We start from the raw sequence: 21326 nt of genomic DNA on the forward strand, positions 1-21326 counted from the left end.
AAAGCGCACTGATTCCTAATTTAAAGCCAGTATATTCCACTTCTTTTTCATTTAGATCGAGGGTTGTACAGATTGTTAATTCAATTCAATTCAATTCAATTTTATTTGTATAGCGCCAATTCATAACAGAAGTTATCTCAGGACACTTTTCAAATAGAGCAGGTCTAGACCGAACTCTTTAACATTAATTACAGAGACCCAACAGTACCACCATGAGCAAGCACTTGGAGACAAGGGCAAGGAAACACTGCCTGTTAAAAGGCAGAAACCTAGGACAGATCCTCCGGCTCTAGGTGGATGGTCGTCTGTCTCGACCAGTTGGGGTGAGAGAGAGAGAGAGAGAGAGAGAGAGAGAGAGAGAGAGAGAGGGAGAGAGAGACAGACAGACAGGTGCACAGCAACAACAGTATTGGCAATGGCAATCTAGCAGGACCATGGCAGGAGGCTCCACCAACTAACTACATTTTCAGCTAAATGAATTAAATGTATTTATATTAATAATAATAGTCATTATAACATTATCGAAGATTTGATGACCACATGTAGTTCAATTGATAGATTTTAAGGACTCACCAACGATATTAATGCTTTTAATGTTTTTAATCAATAATAAATAAATAAATCTGTTTTTGGTGATAGAAAGATATCAGTGAGGGATTACCGCCAAAATAAGATCTTTAGGTAATCTGAATAAACTGTTGGTTTGTTACCAAACTACTTATTGATTAACATTAAATTAACTCGTTAGCTACTTCAATAGCAGGAAAGGCTTTGCGACAGTAAATGGAATGGAACCTAATAATCAGTATCATTAGTGTGTTTGCCCTACTATTTCATGTGGAAATGGCAGCTGTGAAAAAGGTCTATTTTTATTATTATCAGCTCTGGAAAACATGATGTGTTACAATGCATCATTTTATTTCTCGAATGTAAAAATTACTCAGAAACGTTGGTAACTTAAAACTTTGGTGCTACTTTTGCTAACGTTGGTTAAGTAATCTGACACTGTGTCTCACATAGATATATGTTTATAGATAAGATAAGTCACCATATATACAGTAAAAGTTTATTTTCTTCAGTCACTTAGCCTTTATTTGGAACAGGCCTCTAATTGAGACCTATTATTTGTCCAGGCTCGTAAAAGGAGACGTGCTTCTGGTTTTACAGCAACTATATCTTCTCCCTTATCAGACTGCATCCAGAAGACCAGAAGAAATGTTTAAGGAGCAGGTCTAGTTCCCTGCTTCTAATCAGTAAAAACAAGTAGTTTGATCTAAAATATTCTTCAGACTTTCTTTAAATTTCTTTTAAAAAAGCCTAAAAACATCACGTGTCGCAACTGTTCAGAAAAGCTGCTATGAAATCAGACATTTAGGCTGAAACAATCCCAATAACACCGTGAGGAACCCTGGAGGGACTGATTGTCAGCCCAGAGTAGCTCCAACCTGCTCCAAACAATCCTAATTCAGTGTGTGGATCCAGATCCTCTGCAGAGAACCAGAGACAGCAGCAGCCTCCTCCATCAGCAGCACAAAAGGCAAATGAGTGCACTGAGCAGCTCCTGACCCCGAACACGCCGAGTGGACAAACAGAGTGTGTTTCCAGCTGAGTGTCGCCGCCGGCCCCGAAGCCTCGCCGGTTAAACCCTCATCCTCTGCAGCTCAACTCGCTCCATTATGCTTCTATTTCTGGCTCTTCTGAACAAAAGGAGGCAGCTCGCGGTGCTCCGGGCTGTTTGGAGAGGAGAGTGTTGGAGCAAAGACAAACAGCCCATAGGGAGAGGATTATATTTACATCTTTTTATTATTTCTGTCAGCGGGACAAACTCTCAGGTCACCTCGAACAAAAGATTCTTCAGCTCTGCAGAAAGTAAAGAAAGAGTCGGCAGAGGCCCCGAATGTGTCCCGAGATCAATAAGACATTATTTCCTCTCAGCCACATGGGGGTCAGGTGGAGAGGCTCCTGGTCTCAGCTCATAAATCAGATACAGAGTCCTGGTCAGCCTTCATCAGTGTATCCCAGCATGCCCTGCACCATCAGTGTCTGCACCATCAGTCACAGTACACTGTCCACCAACACACATACACGTACACACTCACACACACACAGTAACACACACAGTCACACACACACACACACACACACACACACACACACACACACACACACAAAGTAACACACACACACACACACACACACACACACACACACACACACACGCACACACAGTCAGACTTTACGTTAACTTACATTCAGTCACTCAAACCTAAAAGAGAAGAACGACACAGAGAGATCAGATCACTTCCACGTCAAAGTGGTTTAATAACAAAATTTAATAATTCAATTCAATTTTATTTGTATAGCGCCAATTCATAACAGACGTTATCTCAGGACACTTTTCAAATAGAGCAGGTCTAGACCGAACTCTTTAAAACATTAGAAGGCACAAGAGTTTCGGGGAAGAAGTGAAGTTAGTAACATGCATTAATGGAACATGAATGAGTGCAGAAAGAGAGAGGAAGAGAGGAGCTCAGTGCACCATGGGAAATCCCCCGATAGTCTAGGCCTATAGCAGCATAACTAAGGGATGCTAAGAGTGTGATTAAAACAATGAGTTGGTTTATTTACACTCTGACAGAAGCCAATTGAGTCTATTAATGATATAAATGCATTACTAAGGCTGTCATTGTTAACATCCACATGAATATTAAAATCACCTACAATAATTACTTTATCTGATTTAAGGACTAAGCTTGATAGAAACTCTGAGAATTCAGATATAAAATCAGAGTACGGTCCAGGAGCGCGGTACACTATAACAAATAGAACTGGCTGCAGTGTTTTCCAGTTTGGGTGAGAAAGACTAAGAACAAGGCTTTCAAATGAATTATAATTTAGTTTAGGTTTAGGGTCCATTAAAACGCTCGAATCATATATAGCTGCTACTCCACCTCCTCGGCCTGTGCCTCGAGGAATGTGAGTATTAATATGACTGGGGGGGGTGGATTCATTTAGGCTAACATACTCCTCGTGGGACAACCAGGTCTCAGTAAGACAAAGTAAATCAATATCATAATCTGATATTAATTCATTCACTAAAACAGCTTTAGAGGACAGAGACCTGATATTTAACAGTCCACATTTCATTCTCTTATTTTGTGCTACTGAGGAGTTAGTTTTAATTTTTATTAGATTTTTATGTTGAACTCCTCTTGTTTTTATTTCTATAATAATAATAATAAATGGTTGTAGTTATTAGCATTGAGCTAACGGTCCAAATAAAATATAGGAACATTGCAGATAGTAACGTTATTCTGAATATGATTGACAGTTATTTTACAGCGTTCAGTGTTTGTCACTGTTGGCCGACGCCCAGGATGATGCAACAGGACGCTGACTGCAGTTCACTGAACGGCCACTGGTGGCGCTGTTAGCTACAGTTTAATGTTACACAGAGAACCTTTAAGATCAATATTGATCATAAATCAGTTTATCAGGATATTTTAATGTTTTGAACACTAACCCATCTCTTCCTGTCTCTGTCCTCCCTCCAGTTGACGTCGACCAAGACCTGGACCGGGAGTCCCAGGAGTACCTGGAGGCTCTGGCTCAGGCCACGGCGGAGTTGGAATACTGCGTCAACCTCTGCAAGTCCCGCGTCATGATGGAGACCTGCTTTGACATCGCCGTGACGACAGCCACCACCGCCACACAGGGAGGGCAGCAAGAAGTGGAGGTGTAAGAGGATTCTTAAAAGAGCTGGATACTGCCCCGCCACTGTGAGTCCGCCCCAGCGGTCCCTCCCCTGACCCACCACAGACCGCCGTTATAAGAGTCTGACAGGACGTCCACAGTGGCGATGATTACTGTCTGTATCATCTGTGTGGAGCCATGTTGATCCCAGTGAAATATCTACAACAACAATTGGACGGATCACCGTGAGGATATCGTTATCTCTGATCAATAAACCATAAATCCACAGAAAAAAGACGGTTCTTATATCTGCAGAACCTTCATGTTTCCTTCAGTGTCACAGGAATCAGCTGGGGAGACATCTGAGGAGCATTTACAGGGTCTCGTTCTCCAGATAGGCTTTAATTACCCCTTCATAAGCCCCGCCCCTTCCTGCTCTGTGCTCCAATCATGGCTGAGCAAGATATGCTATATGCTAAGCTAATTTACGCTGAAAAGACAACCACATTTTGAAGATGGTTAAAAGATAAGACACATATATATATTCACGTCTTAAGTTAGATAATGTTAGCAAAATGCTAGCTAATTAGCTAGTGAATCTACATCAATCATTAGCTATTGAGTTACGTTGCTAGTTATTAGCTAGCTATTGATTGATTAGTAATCTAGTTAGCCAACATTAGCTAACTTAAGATGTGACTACGTGATATACACTACTCACAAAAAGTTAGGGATATTCGGCTTTCGGATGAAATTTCAGAATGTACATAAAATACACTATAACCTTTCCAGGTGATCGTAATTTAACTTTCTACTTAAATGACCTACTTTCATGATATAATATCACTGTAGCATCAACTTTTTACATTTTCATTAAATTTCACCCGAAAGTGGAATATCCCTAACTTTTTGTGAGTAGTGTATTTATTTGATCTTTTAACATTTTTCAAAATGTGGTTTTCAACAGATAACAGATTAGCTTAGCATATAGCATATCTACAGGAAGCACACTTTTTGCCTCAGGATGGTGAAGTCATGATGAGCCCTACTCTCTGATTGGTTGGTACTCGTAGCCTTTGTTGGTTTGGTTGGTTCCGTTTAGGCATGAGGAGTGGGATTGGTCAGGGTTAGCCAATCAGAGCCGTGACTTCACCATCCTGGGAAATAAAATACACGAAATGAGAAAGTGGATCAGCTTCCAAACGATGTAGGAAGGGTCAATAGTTTCTGTTGTCATACTGGTTCTCAAATAGCCTTTTATGTAGATGTTGGCATGTTAGCATCTATAAGATTAGCGGCGTTTTTTACTATTTTCACACAAAAGATTCAAACAGGAGTTGAAGGAGGGAGCAGGAGGCTCATCCAGATTACACTCACTGACCGGAGGCTGTGTAATGTGTGAAACATCCCAACAGACCAACAGAGGACACCCTGCAGTATCCAGTTCTTCTAAAACGTCACTTTATCCAACAGCTCTGGACACAGGAAGTAAAGACAGGACGCGTTGGTGACGAGTTTCTGAAGACACATCTAACGTTTGTGGATTCATTTGATGTTTGTTCTCTCTGGAGACGTCTGGAGGAACTCCCTGCTGGTCCTGGATCAGATTAATGAGGAACAGGTCTCTAAAAGGATGAAAGCTCTGGAAGTGCCTTTATATTTATTATACCTAATTTAATACGTTGATGAAGTTGAAGTATTATTTTCCTTATTTATGATGTTTTTTTCTACTTATCATGTCTGTTTTTATGGTGCTGATCTTAAAGGAAACTACTAGATCTGTTATGCAAAGAGAAGATATTTGGAGTAGACGCTGTGTTTATGTGATAAGAAGGAGGGAAGATTGCAAACCTCAGTCTCTGCCTTCGTCATACTGGATTCATTCGCTGGCTTTGACACCAACACTGACTCAGACTTTCTCTCAGATTACAAATGTCTGTCTGTCTGTCTGTCTCGTGGAGGATCAGGAGCTCTGGACTCTTTCTGTGTGAGTTTCTTTCTATAGAAGGTTCCTTAAGGAACCAGGTTGGGAACCAGAGCTCTGAGCGAGCTCCTGGCAGCGATACGAGGAAGAGTTCCAACATCTCCTAAAGGAGCTCGCTCTTCCTCCTCCTCTTTCTCCTCCTCTTTCTCATTCAAACAAAGTCAGCAGACAAAGGATTTTTTATTTTAGAACATTTCTCTATTTCCATTTTTTACCTTTTGAGTCTGTCCTCCTCCTCCTCCTCCTTCTCCTTCTCCTCCTCCTCCTCCTCCTCCTCTTCCTCCTCCTCGGGCTCTTTTTGAAGTGCATGAAAACATTTTTTGTCGTCCTGCGTTCAGTTGTTGACGAAGAGAAACACAGTTTTTAATATTTGACCTTTAACGATGTATTCAGACTGTTTTTATTTGTTTTGTTACTGTACAGTTTTATAATGATTTCTAAAGAAAAGACGAGATGTGAAAGACGAGTGGATCATAAATGTTAATAAAGATAAAGTTCAGTTACTCTGTGATTTTCATTGTTAGTTGTTTATATCAGAGACATGATGAAGATCTGATGTTTATTCCTCAGATTTTACTCCCAAGTGTTACACCGACTGATGCTAACCTGCATATGTTGGACAATTAGCATCATTAGCATTAATAATCAGCTATATGGACAATATCTCAGCAGCTGATTGGCTGATTGGGACAATAAAGGAGGTTTTGGGTTTGTTGAGGACACTGAATCCATTTCTGACATTTTCTAAATAAAAATGTTTAAACAGGAAGTGGAAATATTTCAGCTCCCGGTGGCTGATTGTGCTTCAGTCTGAGGTTATTGATCTGCTTAACAAACATTGGAGCTGTGTGATTGGTGTGAACGTTCAGGCGTCTGTACGTACACTGTTCAAAGCAACTTTATTCATAACACACACAGACGAGGACATTTAACCATCAGTTACTGACAGGAAGTAACAAAATACAAAACCGCTGAAATAAAGTTGAGCCATTAAAATAATCATTAAATAAGAATAAGGAGTAAATTATATTCAGATATAAGTTGTGTATATTCAATCAGACTGAACGCAGCCATGGTTACAGTCATCTGACTCCACCCACAAACATATCTGATTGGATGTATCTGAGCCAATCACAGAGTTCCACATCATCTAAAGTGGATCTGCTAGCTGTGCTAATGCTAATGCTAATGCTAGGTTTATAGAGTTCATAATGAGTTGTATCAGCGTCCCACGGTAACCATGGTAACTGTACACAACAAAGATGAACCTTGAAATGTTTCAAAGATAAGAACTGGAGCGAGTGTGAAACATCTGGACCCGGACAGGAAGTGAGCTGCTGGTTCAGTCTGCCGGGGCGTCGCTGGCTTTGATGAACCAGCTTCAATCAGCTGATGTTTGTCTGTTTTTTGACATTTCACTTCCTCTCATCTGATTTCAGAGCTCAGCAGCAGCGTTCAGACCTAAAATCCTCCAGCGCGGACTCGTCGGGAGATGAACTGATATCTCTGACGGAGCGTAAATGTCAGACGAGTCTGTCTGCTGCTTTAATCCACTCAGGAAACGCACACGACTACTGAAGATAAAAGTTTCATCCCAAAACCGACACTGGGGGGAAATAACATCTGATATCAGACCCCTGAAGGACAGGAGGGACGTTTGGTGGGTCAGTGATTGACAGCACAACATCACATCAAACAGAGAGCAGATTATTGGTTCCTCAGACACATACGCTGGTTTAAGTCCTTTAGAAGAACGGTGCATCACTCTAACTCTGAAAAACAAACAGCCCACCAGACTCAGTGACCCAGAGTCATTTTACATCACAGATAATCATAAACACAGTAAATAAAACAAAACATTTTTCTTTTCATTTTCTTTTCATATTAAAGATTTTAGTGTCTTCATCATTTCATAGGTTTTTATTTCATGTTAGCTTGTGTTTAATGTTTCAGAAACAATAATTATGATCTAATTTTTTTAAATATTACATCAAAAGGGATCTAATATTGGTCAAACATGAATATGATAAATATTACTGCCTGTGACCTTTGACCCTCAGTGCTGAGGTTTGTTCCCGGCTCACATCACAGAGGACGCAGCAGAGAGATGGAGGAGGGGGAGTCGCCATAGTAACTGTTGCCATGGAGGCTGAACAGGCGAGGGGAGGGATGCTCAGGGTCAACACGGCAACCTGTTGGCTGGAGGAGAGTGTCTGTCTGTCCGTCCGAGGACAAACTGGGAGGTTTTTACAAAGTGGGGACATTTTGTCAACTTAAAGGTAAATGAACGATGGTCCCCACAAGAACAGAAGAACAAGGTGTGTGTGTGTGTGTGTGTGTGTGTGTGTGTGTGTGTGTGTGTGTACACTAACAGTTGTTGTTGTTTGTTCCACTGACAGTAGTTGTTTGTTCCACTAACAGTAGTTGTTGTTTGTTCCACTAACAGTTGTTGTTGTTGTTTGTCCCACTAACAGTAGTTGTTGTTTGTTCCACTAACAGTAGTTGTTGTTTGTTCCACTAACAGTAGTTGTTGTTTGTTCCACTAACAGTAGTTGTTGTTTGTTCCACTAACAGTAGTTGTTGTTTGTTCCACTAACAGTAGTTGTTGTTTGTCCCACTAACAGTAGTTGTTGTTTGTCCCACTAACAGTAGTTGTTGTTTGTTCCACTAACAGTAGTTGTTGTTTGTTCCACTAACAGTAGTTGTTGTTTGTCCCACTAACAGTAGTTGTTGTTTGTTCCACTGACAGTAGTTGTTGTTTGTTCCACTAACAGTAGTTGTTGTTTGTTCCACTAACAGTAGTTGTTGTTTGTTCCACTAACAGTAGTTGTTGTTTGTTCCACTGACAGACTCAGGTTGTTATTGTCAGTGTCTGACAGCATTATGGAAAGGATCCCTACAGAGATAGACCTTTAGTTTAACCACAAACAGCCGTAATATCACTATCACTCTCCACCAGACTCCAGAGACAAAAACACTCATTTTACCTTCGTCAAGTTACCCTTTCAAAATAAAGCTTTAGTTTATTCGCCTCAGTTTAGGAAAAGTCACCGCCGACTGTTCCTGTTGCTCTTTGTACTGCACTTTCTGGGCACCAAGATGAAAAGGCTTTTATTGATTTATTTGTGAGTAAACTAGTTTTCATTCAGGAGGAAACAACCTGTCCTCCTCCTCCTCTTCCTCTTTCTCCTCTTCTCTCTGTCTGACAGGTCTTAATTAGCCGCTGTCACCTGACCTGCTCGCCGTCAGTTAACTGTCAGCTGTTTCCTCTCATCGACCTGTGAACTGTGACAGAAACACTTCTGATCTCTTAATCCAGACGTCTGTGTTCAGTCGGAGGCTCGGTGTGACTCTCTGCGTACGACAGGATTCAGATTAAAGTTTCTCTCTGTGATGGATCAGATGAACTCTGGCTGAACTGAACTGTCACCCTTTAAATAAAACAGGAAGTGAGCTGAGGAACGTGTCTGTGTTTATCATGAGTTTCTAACCTGTTCTTTATCTGGAATAAATGATTTAAAGATGGTTGAAACAGACAGAAGCTCAGAAATCGGTCAATAACTGACGTGTGCTCAACTTCAGTCTGCAGCAGTTTCACTTGTTCATGTTGTTTTTATTAAAAATATCTTCATTAATTTTCAATTCAATTCAATTTTATTTGTATAGCGCCAATTCATAACAGAAGTTATCTCAGGACACTTTTCAAATAGAGCAGGTCTAGACCGAACTCTTTAACATTAATTACAGAGACCCAACAGTACCACCATGAGCAAGCACTTGGCGACAAGGGCAAGGAAACACTGCCTGTTAAAAGGCAGAAACCTAGGACAGATCCTCCGGCTCTAGGTGGGTGGTCGTCTGTCTCGACCAGTTGGGGTAAGAGAGAGAGAGAGAGAGAGAGAGACAGACAGACAGACAGACAGACAGGTGCACAGCAACAACAGTATTGGTAATGGCAATCTAGCAGGACCATGGCAGGAGGCTCCACCAGGATCCATGAGAACCTGCGAGACGAGAAAGCACAAGAACTCCGGGGAAGAAGTGAAGTTAGTAACATGCATTAATGGAACATGAATGAGTGCAGAAAGAGAGAGGAAGAGAGGAGCTCAGTGCACCATGGGAAATCCCCCGATAGTCTAGGCCTATAGCAGCATAACTAAGGGATGGTTCAGGACTCACCTGATCCAGCCCTAACTATAAGCTTTATCAAAGAGGAATGTCTTAAGCCTACTCTTGAATGTGGTCAGGGTGTCTGCCTCCAGAACCACAACTGGAAGCTGGTTCCACAGGAGAGGAGCTTGGTAACTGAAGGCTCTGGCTCCTGTTCTACTTTTTAGAGACTATAGGAACCACAAGTAGCCCAGCATTCAGAGAACGTAGTGTTCTAGAGGGGTAATAGGGTACTATGAGCTCTTTAAGGTATGAAGGGGCCTGACCATGAAGAGCTTTATAGGTGAGGAGGAGGATTTTAAATTCAATTCTACATTTTACAGGGAGCCAATGCAGAGAAGCTAGTACAGGAGAGATGTGATCTCTTTTTCTAGTTCCTGTCAGTACTCGTGCTGCAGCGTTCTGAATTAATTGGAGCGTTTTAATGGACTTATTGGGGCAACCTGATAATAAAGAGTTGCAGTAATCCAGCCTTGAAGTAACAAATGCATGGATTAGTTTTTCTGCATCTGTCTGTGATAGTATGTGTCTAATTTTTCTAATATTACGTAAATGAAAGAAGGCAGTCCTAGAGGTCTGCTTTATGTGGGAGTTAAATGACAAATCCTGATCAAAGATAACTCCAAGATTCCTGACAGTGGTGCTAGAGGCCAAGTTAATGCCATCTAGAGTAACTATATCTTTAGACAGTGAGTCTCTAAGGTTTTTGGGGCCAAGAACAAGAATTTTGTTTTTTCTGAGTTTAACATCAGAAAATTGCAGCTCATCCATCTCATTAATATGAGACTGGAATCTGACTGACATTATGTTTAGTCACTAAATGAAAACAGGTTGCAGTTCACAAACAGTTCTCCCATAGAGATTAGTTATCGATACTAACCGCAGCTGTAACTGCTGGTAGCTAACTGACAAAGCTAACGTTAGCATGCTAATATCTGAGCGGAAACTTGTTAAATGATTTAATGGAAGATTTTAAATTACATGTCACTAGAATAACATAACAAAACTTTATGTTCATATTTGACTAAAAACATCAGTTAGCTTAGCATAAATAGATATTTCCCTCTCATTATAAACTGTATGAGTGCTACCTCTGAAACACTGACTGACTTCCTGTTTACACAGCTGGTTGCTCCTGATTGGACGGCTCTACAGATGATATTGGCGACATTTCTTCAGATTTAATCATATTTTTATTTAAAATACATTTCTTAGCATCTTACCTCATGTTTTATCCTTCTCTCTTTATTTCTAATGAAACGTTAACGTCTGTATTATTCATACATTAATAATGAATTAATCATTAATATTCTGTGTATCAGGTCTCTGCAGTGTGAAACTCATTGTTGGTGTTTTATAATGAAACGTGTCCGTATGTTTATTTAATCTAATGTGCTTTATTAAGTGCTAATATTAGGAAATAAAGAAAGAAAAAGAAACATATGATTCATAAAGAAATAAGAAAAATTAAATGGTAAACAACAACAACAACAACAACAACAACTCTCTCTCTGCAGGTGAGTTCTTCTTCTCCTCCTCTGATCTTCGTCTCCCTGCTGACTTCCTGTTTCCTCTGAGTGACTTCAGACAATCAAGACGTCCGTTTTCTGTCTTCCTCTCGTCAGAGTTGCTGATGAAGACTATCATATGAAACTGGACTAACACATCCATCAGTACCAATAATATCAGGAAGGGGGGTAAATAAATAGCGCTCCAAGGTTGGGCTTCATATTGGTGATGGAAAAACGACATGCCCATTTTCAAAGGGTTCCACTGACCTCTGACCTCAAGATATCTGAATGAAAATGGTTCTATGGAAACCCCCCCAGTCTCAGACACTGATCCCAGGTAGTTTTTCCCTGTGGTATACACGTGTGTGTGAATATTTCTGCAGACTGGGGTCCTTAAACAAACCCCTGCAGAGGTCAGTGTGTCTGTGGCTCTTGTGTACAGGTGTGCAGTGTGTACAGGTTTACAGGTGAGTACAGGTGTGCAGTGTGTACAGGTTTACAGGTGAGTACAGGTGTGCAGTGTGCGAAGTGTGTGCAGGTGTACAGGTGTGCGGTGTATACAGGTGTGCGGTGTGTACAGATGTGCAGTGTGGGCAGTGTGTACAAGTGCGCAGTGTGTACGGGTGTGCAGTGTGTACAGGTGTGCAGTGTGTACAGGTGTGCAGTGTGTACAGGTGTGCAGTGTGTGTAGTGTGTACAGTTGCGCAGTGTGTACAGGTGTACAGTGTGTGCAGGTGTACAGGTGTGCAGTGTGTACAGTGTGTACAGGTGTACAGTGTGTGCAGGTGTACAGGTGTACAGTGTGTGCAGGTGTACAGGTGTGCAGTGTGTGCAGGTGTGCAGGTGTGCAGTGTGTGCAGGTGTACAGGTGTGCAGTGTGTACAGGTGTGCAGTGTGTGCAGGTGTGCAGTGTGTGCAGGTGTACAGGTGTGCAGTGTGTACAGGTGTGCAGGTGTGCAGTGTGTACAGGTGTACAGGTGCGCAGTGTGTGCAGGGAAAAAGAGAAATGGTGTAAAGGGTGTACAGGCTTTTGTCCTCCATCAGTGCTTCCAGCAGAGATCCTCAGTGGATCTGAAGCGACCTGCAGGTGACCTCCTCCTCGCTGCCGCCATGTTTGATTAAGGAAAGGAACCCTGATGTGATTCTATAATTGATTCTCTGCATTGTTATTAAACCGCTGCTGGAGTCCAAATCATTTACATTTATAATGTTCTCCTCCTGCTGACTGTGAATATCACAACATGCAGCACTGAAATCAGATCAATACTCTTTTCTTTCATTTCACAATAAAAGCTGATTGTTTCATAAAGGAAGTCCAGCTGATGAAGACTCTGGACAAACCGGATTTAACTTAATGAACAACTGGGTCAATAAAACTGATCAACTCATCAATAAGGAAAAGATACATAAAAACAAATATATAATGCTGTAAACACTGTAAACAACTAACTTTACTGTCAGGAGTTACATCCCAGAATATTCTTACCTATTACCTATATTATATTATTTTATATTCTATTCTATTCTATTTTATTTTATTTTATTTTATATATATATTATCAGCTGACGTCGTCTCTTCCGTGGGATTTATGGAAACATGGTGTTTTAACAGATTCTGATCAGACAACCATAATTCTATAAATATATGAATCAACACCAGAATCACGTGTGATATAAAATGTACATAAATATTGAAATAAACTGATTAAATGTGAGATTTTGGTTTGTTTCTGCTGCTGGACGAATCTGGAATCAATATTTACTTAAAAAAAACTGTTTGGTTTTCTTTCAGAATCAATTTCTTAATTAAATAATTAATAAATCTGTAGCAGGATATATTTAGTTTTTTAATTTGTAACCTCACAGGAAAATGAAACTAACTCTTGGAGTGACGAGGCCCCCTAGTGGCAGGAAGTGGCCTCTGATGGGTCATTAGACTCCATTACTGACTGAAGCTGAGAGCAGCTCGAATAAGGAAGGAAATAAATGAATGAAACCAAGAACACGGAGAAATAAATCTGTATGTTGATTATGAGATAATTCAGCTTCTTCCATCTTCCTACAATGAAAAACATGAAAAATAAACCTGATTTCACATTTAAATATTAACAATAACAAGAGTTTAATATCCTCTGATGAGCCTAACAGAAAACTCTACAATATTCTGAGCATTTAGAGGAGATCACAGAGTTGATTTCATTTATTAATTTAATGTTGAATAAATCTGATGTCCATATATTCCGGTCTGCTCTCACACACACTGGCAGAGAAATATCAGACTCAAGGTGGTTCCAGTTACCTCAGAGGGCCAAAGTCAAAAAACCAGGTTCTAATCAGGTTAGCTGTTAGCCTTCCTTAGCCTTCGTTAGCCCTCACTGGCAGTGAACAACATAACACTGAGATTGATTTATTGAGTGCTAATGAACCGAATATTAATACAACCTTCACCTGATCCATGTGCAGAGCAGCCATCTTTGATTTAGGGGTCGGAGTTGGCGACTCTAGTTGGAGCAGCTGGGGAGCTTGGATTCAGCACCAACAGACCTCAGTGTGTGCGGGTGGGAAAAAACGTCTCCAGTGTCATCTCCCTGAGCACCGGTCCCCCCCAGGGCCCCAGAGTCCACTGCTTCTGCGCCGGATGAGGAGAGTGCACCTACCCGCTCCCATTCTCACCACCTTCTACAGAGTTCTTTTACAAAAGGCAACTAAAATTGTGCAATATATATTATCTACAGGTTTCTCTTCTCTTTTTTGGTATTAAAAAGTTTGATATTTATATATATATATATTTTGACTGTACATACTGCCTCTCCTCTATTCCTGTTGTGCCATGTGCCATTGTAACGAAATTTTATTTTTGATGCAAATCAAAATGACAAATAAAGAAAGTCTAAAAGTCTAAGTCTAATTCAAATGGAACTCATCATTAAACACCTGTAATATGTGTAATCATCAAACCCTCTGGTGGCGGACTCCGCCATGTTCCTACAGTAGCCCAGAAGGGACAAACCAAACACTGACTGCACCATCCTATGTTAGAGGGCACAGCTAACTGTATATACAGTACTTCAACACTGATTATTGATTATTGATTAATAATCTAATAAAGTCCCATAGAGTCAGAGACATTACACTGCATTACAGGCAGTGTTGGGTATCTTACTTTAATAAAGTAATTAGTTATAGTTACAAATTACTTCTCCCAAAAAGTTAGTAACTCAGTTACCACATTGTAAAAGTAATAAGTTACTCAGCAAAGTAACTGTGATGTTATTTTTTATGGTCTATAATTCCATTCTATAACATCTTCTATAACGTCAAAGATGTTTATAATCACTGAATAAAGAATACAAACACTATATAAAGTATTTTAGAACATTTGGTATTTATTTGAACTCAATAGATTACAGCCAGCCATATGCATAGAAATAAAAATATATACAAAATAAATATTGAAAATAAAATTCACACATGTTAAACATTCTTCCTTTAACTTCAGTAAGAGAGTAGTAGTGTCGGTACTTCCAGTTTGATATCGCTACCTTTGAATTTCCCTAGCTCGTCGCCATTGTCTCTGTCTTGTGTTTATAGTAGTTAGAGCGTGCAGTGAGACAGCGTGCAGTGAGACAGCGTGCAGTGAGACAGCGTGAGCAGGACATCCGCCCACCCAGCCGATCATCATCGCATTTGCAACGGTGTCATCATCACCACGCTGCCCTCTGCTGGCAGCTGATGTGTGGCTGTCAGAAAGCCTGACACTGCTGCACTTCATTCACCACATTGTAGGAACGCAAGTAACGCGCCACTTTACATTCTCAGTAACGGTAACGGCGTTACAACGATGGGAAAAGTAATTAATTAGATTACTCCGTTACTGAAAAAATAACGCTGTTAGTAATGCAGTTATACTTAATTACTTAGTTACTCCCAACACTGATTACAGGTACTTTACTGTATATGCTGCTGTATACTTGCTCATGGTGGTACTGTTGGGTCTCTGTAAATAATGTTATAAGGAGTTTGGTCTAGTTATGAATTGGCGCTATACAAAAATTGAATTGAATTGAATTGAATTCATGTGTTCTCTGTCAGTCCTGCAGCGCCCCCTGCAGGTCACTGTACAGTACTGACCACAGCTGGACTCAACCAGACCTGGACCTGCACTGACTCCAACCCTCTTTGTTATAATAACTCTACTATTCATAACTAATAAATAATAAATGTTTTTATTGTGTATTTAGTATTCTTGTTTATTGTAATTCACCAAAACACACAGAAAGACCTGGGGCCCGTTTCAGAAAGCAGGTTTAGTGAAAACTCTGAGTTAGTTAACCCGGGCAACATACTCCGTGAACCTAACCTTTTCTTCTTCTTCTACTAACCCTGAGTTTCTCCTGCTCTTACGTTGAAGCCTGCAGACTGAAGGCAGTGGCAGACATGGCGTGTCCTTCTCTTGAAGAGCCAGTTGATGTCGAGGTGCAGATACTCCGCAGAAATGTCCGTCGGGAGAGGATTATTAGACCCCGATTGGATGTTTTATCATTCCCTGATGATCCTGCATCATCAATAATTTATCTAAACAACATTCTCAGCCCTCACATCGTTCACATGACACATCGTGGACACGCTCTCAGTTCCGAGCAAATTCTTTGTATTGCACTTTTTTGCCAACAGCAGGTTTTTGTATAACATCGGTGATGCAGAGCTCGTGTCCGAGGCAACTGTCTGTCGGGCTGTCTGAAATGTGACACTTGCACTGAAACGGCTACTATACTATACTACACTATACACGTTTGTAGTGTTCCCAAGTCACAGACCCACCAGACTTCTCAAAGAGAAGCTCACTGCAGGACACAAGCCAGAGTGGAGTTGACCATCGGGATACTCAAGGCCCGGTTCCAGTGCCTTCGTAGGCTCAGGGTCACTCCAGAAAGGGCTTGTGACATTATAGTGGTATGTGTGGTTCTCCATAACATTGCCACTATTAGAGGAGAACAATGTCCTACTCTTTGCCCCAATGATCCAGATAATAATCCTGACCCCCCCGCTGATGCACAAGATGGAAGAGCTGTTAGAGACATGATATGCTTCAATCATTTCTAACTGACCCATCACCTCCCCAGTGTCAAAGAACGACAATATGCCTCTCATTTTATGAGCTCTTCTTTATTTCCTAGAAGGACAAATGTTGTACAGTTGTTAATCCTTTGTTGTTGAAACAATTAAAAATCATCCGCCTGTGGGCACGTCACCCACCTTTAACTGATGGTCCAGCAGTTGTATTTCCATTTGTCTTGGTGATCTGCAGCCTTATATGTTCCATTTCTAGATGTGATTTGTGATTGTAAATATACCTTGTAGAGTTGTTTCACAGGGAGCTATAGGAACAGAAATGACGTTGAATTTCACAGTACCATTGTAAGTTGTGGGTCAATGCTGAACAACATCTTACTGAGGTAAGCTGTGCTGTGGAGGTTGATGGACCTTCTTCCTCATTGTAATTTCCAGCATTGCTCTGTTAGAGAGAAAGAAGTTGCAAGTTGTATTGTGGAACAACACCATTAACTGAAACCAAAGTTATTTTAAAAAAAAGGTGTAAACCTCAACAGGCCTCTCTGCATCTTCCCTCTGTGGCAGCTGATAAGGTGTCTTCATCATCCTCCTGTAATGAAACAGAATGATTGTGTTATATTCTACCCATTATGACAAATCTGTGGAATATTAAGAGTACTTACAACAGCATGGAGGTCTGTTATGGCAGAAGCCTCCACGAGACAGATTACACCATCAGTAACTGGTAGAAGATGAAGATTAGACAGTTGAAAGAAAGAAAAAAAAAGGCCCCCCCTATTTTATTTTTTTTTTTAAAATGGTAGCAACAACTCTTTAAAATGAAGATTAGACAGTTGAATGATTACAAGAACGTGTGCCAAGTTGTGTCTAAGAGAAGGGTGGATTACTGAGCCCACACTAGGATTTTACATGCCATTCATTTGAATAATTACAATAGTGTGCAGGTCCCTGTGTCCTGGGGGGGGGGGGGGGTTGAAGAGCCCCCCCAAGACCCCCCCAAAGGAAGGGGCCCCCTGTGGGTGGGGGGGGCCATCACATTCAGCCTTTGTCCCCTGTTTTTCTCAGCCTTTTTTCTGTTGGCTATAATGGAGGTCAAATTTAAACATATCCAGAAAACACACATTTGGAGACTTGTATGTATAAAAGGTATTTAGGTGTTGCTTTCATGTAGACAATATTAAATACTAGCAGTGTTGGGATTTTTCTTTGTTTAGCAGATTTCCCTAATTACTTAAATATATCTGTCACATGTTGAATGTAGCCAGTAAATGCTGTTTAATGAGGGCAGGCTAAACAACATCACAATTGCTTGTACTTTAATTATACCTTACCTGTTTGAACTACATTTTTATATTTCATCTTTAGTTGCTGCCAAGTCCGTTCGGTGCCTGTTGGGTTGCACCTGTGTGCACAAACACACATATGAAATATAACTGTTGAATAAGTGGAACATTCAAGACAAAACATTTCTTTTTTTCTCCAATTAACACTCACGCATTGACTCGGTCAGCAATTTTCTGCCACGCGAGCTCCCGCTCTTTTGACGCTGCCACAGTATTGCTTTTTTTTTTATATATGCTCGGAGTATATTGAGGATGACTGGCAGGAGACCATTGAAGTATTTCAATCCACCTTTACATGTAATAGATTGAGAGAGACACAGTATAAAATATTACACCGTCTACACATAACTCCTTACATACTAAATAAGATGGACCGTCAGGTTTCACCTCTGTGTAACAAGTGTCATAGAGACACTGGAACATATTATCATTACTTCTGGCAATGTAAATTGATAAAAAGATTTTGGGGTACAATTTCACAGGAACTGAGTGGCACCTTTCATGCATAAGTTAAGAGAGACCCAGGCCTTTTCATTCTCGGCCTCCCCTCAAGGGAGGTGACGCTAACCCATTTAAAGTTCAAACTATGTGACAAATTGCTATTATTGGCTAGAAAATGTATTTTAATTAATTGGATCAATGATAAACCACCTGTCACATTATGGTATAGGGAAATATTCAGGGTCCTGCCCCATGAAAGACTTGCGAGGGGTAACGAGTGGTCTTTCAATGAAATGTGGGCTCCTCTGCTGAACTACCTACCTGAGGATTTGACTCGGCTAGTGATGGGGATACCTGGGATAAATCCATAAGTGTCTTCTGTGGTTCTTAAATACTGTCATTTTTTTAAATGTTTCAACTCCGCCTGATGTATCACTGCTTCCTTTTGTAGAAATTGGCACTGTTGTGACTATGGCTACACTAATGGACATTGTGTGTGTGTATAGGCTCACTTTCTGAATACGCGGTCATTAATATTTCCAACTCCACTGGGGAGAAGTAGGAGGATCGAGGCTTTTTATCACTTGTTGCCATGGTGAATCATGTTATCTGTGTTCCATTGATGAGGGCTGTTTACATCCTAATGCTTCACTCAGGGTTACCTTGACTCAGAGTTGATTGAACTAAGTGTTATCACCTGTTCTGAAACTGAAAACTCAGAGCTGGTCAACCTAGGGTTAAGGTTTTAACTCAGAGTTTGTTGAACCTGCTTTCTGAAACAGGCCCCAGGTCCTGGTTCTGGTCCTGGTCCTGGTCTAAAGCTCCTGGGTGTGATTGTGAGGTTTGGACAGCAGGTGGAGCCGTTTGTTAATAAATTCATGTGTTTGACTCAGAGAGTGTTTTTATGAACAGTTATTGATCTGATTTGATAAATTATTGATTGAAACAATCATTCAATAAAATTTAATCATGTTATTTATTTCAATTTTTTGTTTGATTGTATTTGTTGTTATTATCTGTTTGTTATTCTGTTCTTTTATATGATTTCATATTTATCTTTATTTATGTAATAAACTCTTCAGACAAACAATCTGTAAATATTAAAGTTCAGCAGCAGATAATCAATCATCATTTTCTGATTATAATGAGAGAAAGTCTTCTGTAAATATTGATTAATATCATATAGTATATTAATCAATATTAACTGTAAAAGTCATAAAACAAACACAAACATACAACAATAAACAGATTTATACTTTGATACAAATCCAATAAATGTAAACAGATTGTACTGATATATTCCTTCATACTGCAGCCTCTCTCTCTCTCTCTCTCTCTCTCCCTGTCTCTCTCTCTCTCTCTCTCTCTCTCTCTCTCTCTCTCTGTCTCTCTCTCTCTCTGTCTCTCTGTCTGTCTGTCAAATTCAAATTCAAAATGGGCTTTATTGGCAGTATTGTTTTTTTTAAAAACAATACTGCCAAAGCAAACAATCAAATACAATACAATAAATCAAAGATATAAACATTATGAACATTATATTAGTTATATACAGTGTGTGTGTGTGTGTGTGTGTGTGTGTGTGTGTGTGTGTCCCTCAGGTTGTGGCATGTTAATACATACTGGGCAGCAAGGTGTGCCCGCTCTCCTCCTCCAGGAGTATTTTTAATTTGGAGAGGTCGTTCAGCTCTTTGAAATCTGGAACCAAAGAGCTGAACTTAAATAAATGTTTCTAGTATTATTTAATTTTGTACATTGTAGGAGAAAGTGCATCTCTGTCTCAACCTCACCTGTCCAACAGTGACCACATTTTTTGTTTTCTTTTGGTTGCCATGATGTTTTGTGTCTTCCTGTTTGGATTGGCGGTTTGTGGTCACTGAGCCTGTACTTGGTTAGGATCTGTCTCTGCTTTCTATCTCTGACAGTAGAGAGATATTCTGCTCATTCATAATCTCTTTTAAGGGCAAGATAACATTCCAATCTACTTTGGCTTTTAGTTGTTTCTTCCCAATGGTCCAGATAGCTTTCTTTACATTGTGCTATCATTTGCTTTACTCTGATTACTGTTTGTAGAGCAGTGTTGTTGTGAGGCTGGTCAGAGTGTGTCTGAGAGGGGGCAGTTAGCCTCAGTACCAACTGACATAGGGGACTCTTTTCTGGGCTCAGCTCTTGGGTTTGGAGGGCTTTGGAGTGGAGGGTGTCTCTGGGGCTGGATTTCAGGTGGTTAAAGAAGTTGAGCGTTCTCTTCTGAATGTTAATTATCAGTGGGTATCTGTCTAATTCTGCTCTACATGCATTTGTTGGTGTGTTTCTGTGTGCGTGTAAAATGTATCTGCAGAATTCTGCATGTAGAGATTCTGTTGGATGTTTGTCCCAACGGGTAAAGCTCTGATGACTGAGTGGACCCCATACTTCACTGCCGTACAGCCTAATGGGCTGGATGACACTATCAAATATTTTAAGCCAGATTTTTATTGGAATATGGAAATTATAACATTTTCTCTTAATTGCATATAGAGCTCTTTGAGCTTTTTCTTTTAGTGCATTCACTGCCATGTTGAAACTCCCTGATGCTGTTATGGTTATACCAAGGTAGGTATAACTCATGCTGTGTTCAATGACATGATTATTGATGGTAAATTGGTGTTTGTTCTCATGACACCTGGGGCGTTTTTGAAAGATCATGACATTGGTTTTCTTCATGTTTACTGCCAGGGCCCAGTTCTGACAGTACTTTTCTACTACGTCCAGCTGTAGCTGTAGTCCTTGTTCAGTAGGAGACAGTAGAACAAGGTCATCAGCATAAAACAGAGACTTTACCTCTCTATCTAGGAGGGAGAGGCCCGGAGCAGCACATTTATCTAACTCAACAGCCAGTTCATTTATATACACATTAAATAAAGTCGGACTTAGATTTGCAACCCTGCCAAACGCCTCTTCTCTGGGGGAAGAAATCAGTTAGTTTGTCTCCAATTTTAACAGCACACGTTTTCCAAATACATCGATTTAACCAGATCAGACATTTTGCCACCTATACCACAGTTTAAAAGTCTGTAATAGAGCCCTTCATGCCAAATAGAGTCCAAAGCTTTCTTGAAATCAATAAAGCAGGTG

The 21326-nt window shown here is 40.4% G+C and overlaps 1 protein-coding gene and 1 long non-coding RNA gene across 9 annotated transcripts in view; one reads left to right on the forward strand and one right to left on the reverse strand.

Moving 5' to 3' along the window:
- The window catches only part of kif26aa (kinesin family member 26Aa), a 66099-nt gene extending 59919 nt beyond the window's left edge, over nt 1-6180 (forward strand). For all 8 annotated transcript variants that reach the window (XM_051408958.1, XM_051408959.1, XM_051408961.1 and 5 more), the window contains one exon: nt 3555-6180. In XM_051408958.1, the coding sequence (XP_051264918.1) occupies nt 3555-3742 (188 nt within the window). In that variant the 3' untranslated portion in view covers nt 3743-6180. The remainder of the gene's footprint in view (nt 1-3554) is intronic.
- LOC127368430 (uncharacterized) lies at nt 85-10071 on the reverse strand. The gene is made up of 2 exons (XR_007885784.1): nt 9500-10071; nt 85-269 (listed from the first exon to the last, which is right to left on the reverse strand). It is a non-coding gene; the product is annotated as an uncharacterized LOC127368430 (long non-coding RNA).
- Between the last annotated feature and the right edge of the window lie 11255 nt (nt 10072-21326).

The sequence above is a fragment of the Dicentrarchus labrax genome, unplaced genomic scaffold (assembly GCF_905237075.1).
Source record: "Dicentrarchus labrax unplaced genomic scaffold, dlabrax2021, whole genome shotgun sequence".
Classification (NCBI taxonomy): Eukaryota; Metazoa; Chordata; class Actinopteri; family Moronidae; genus Dicentrarchus; species Dicentrarchus labrax.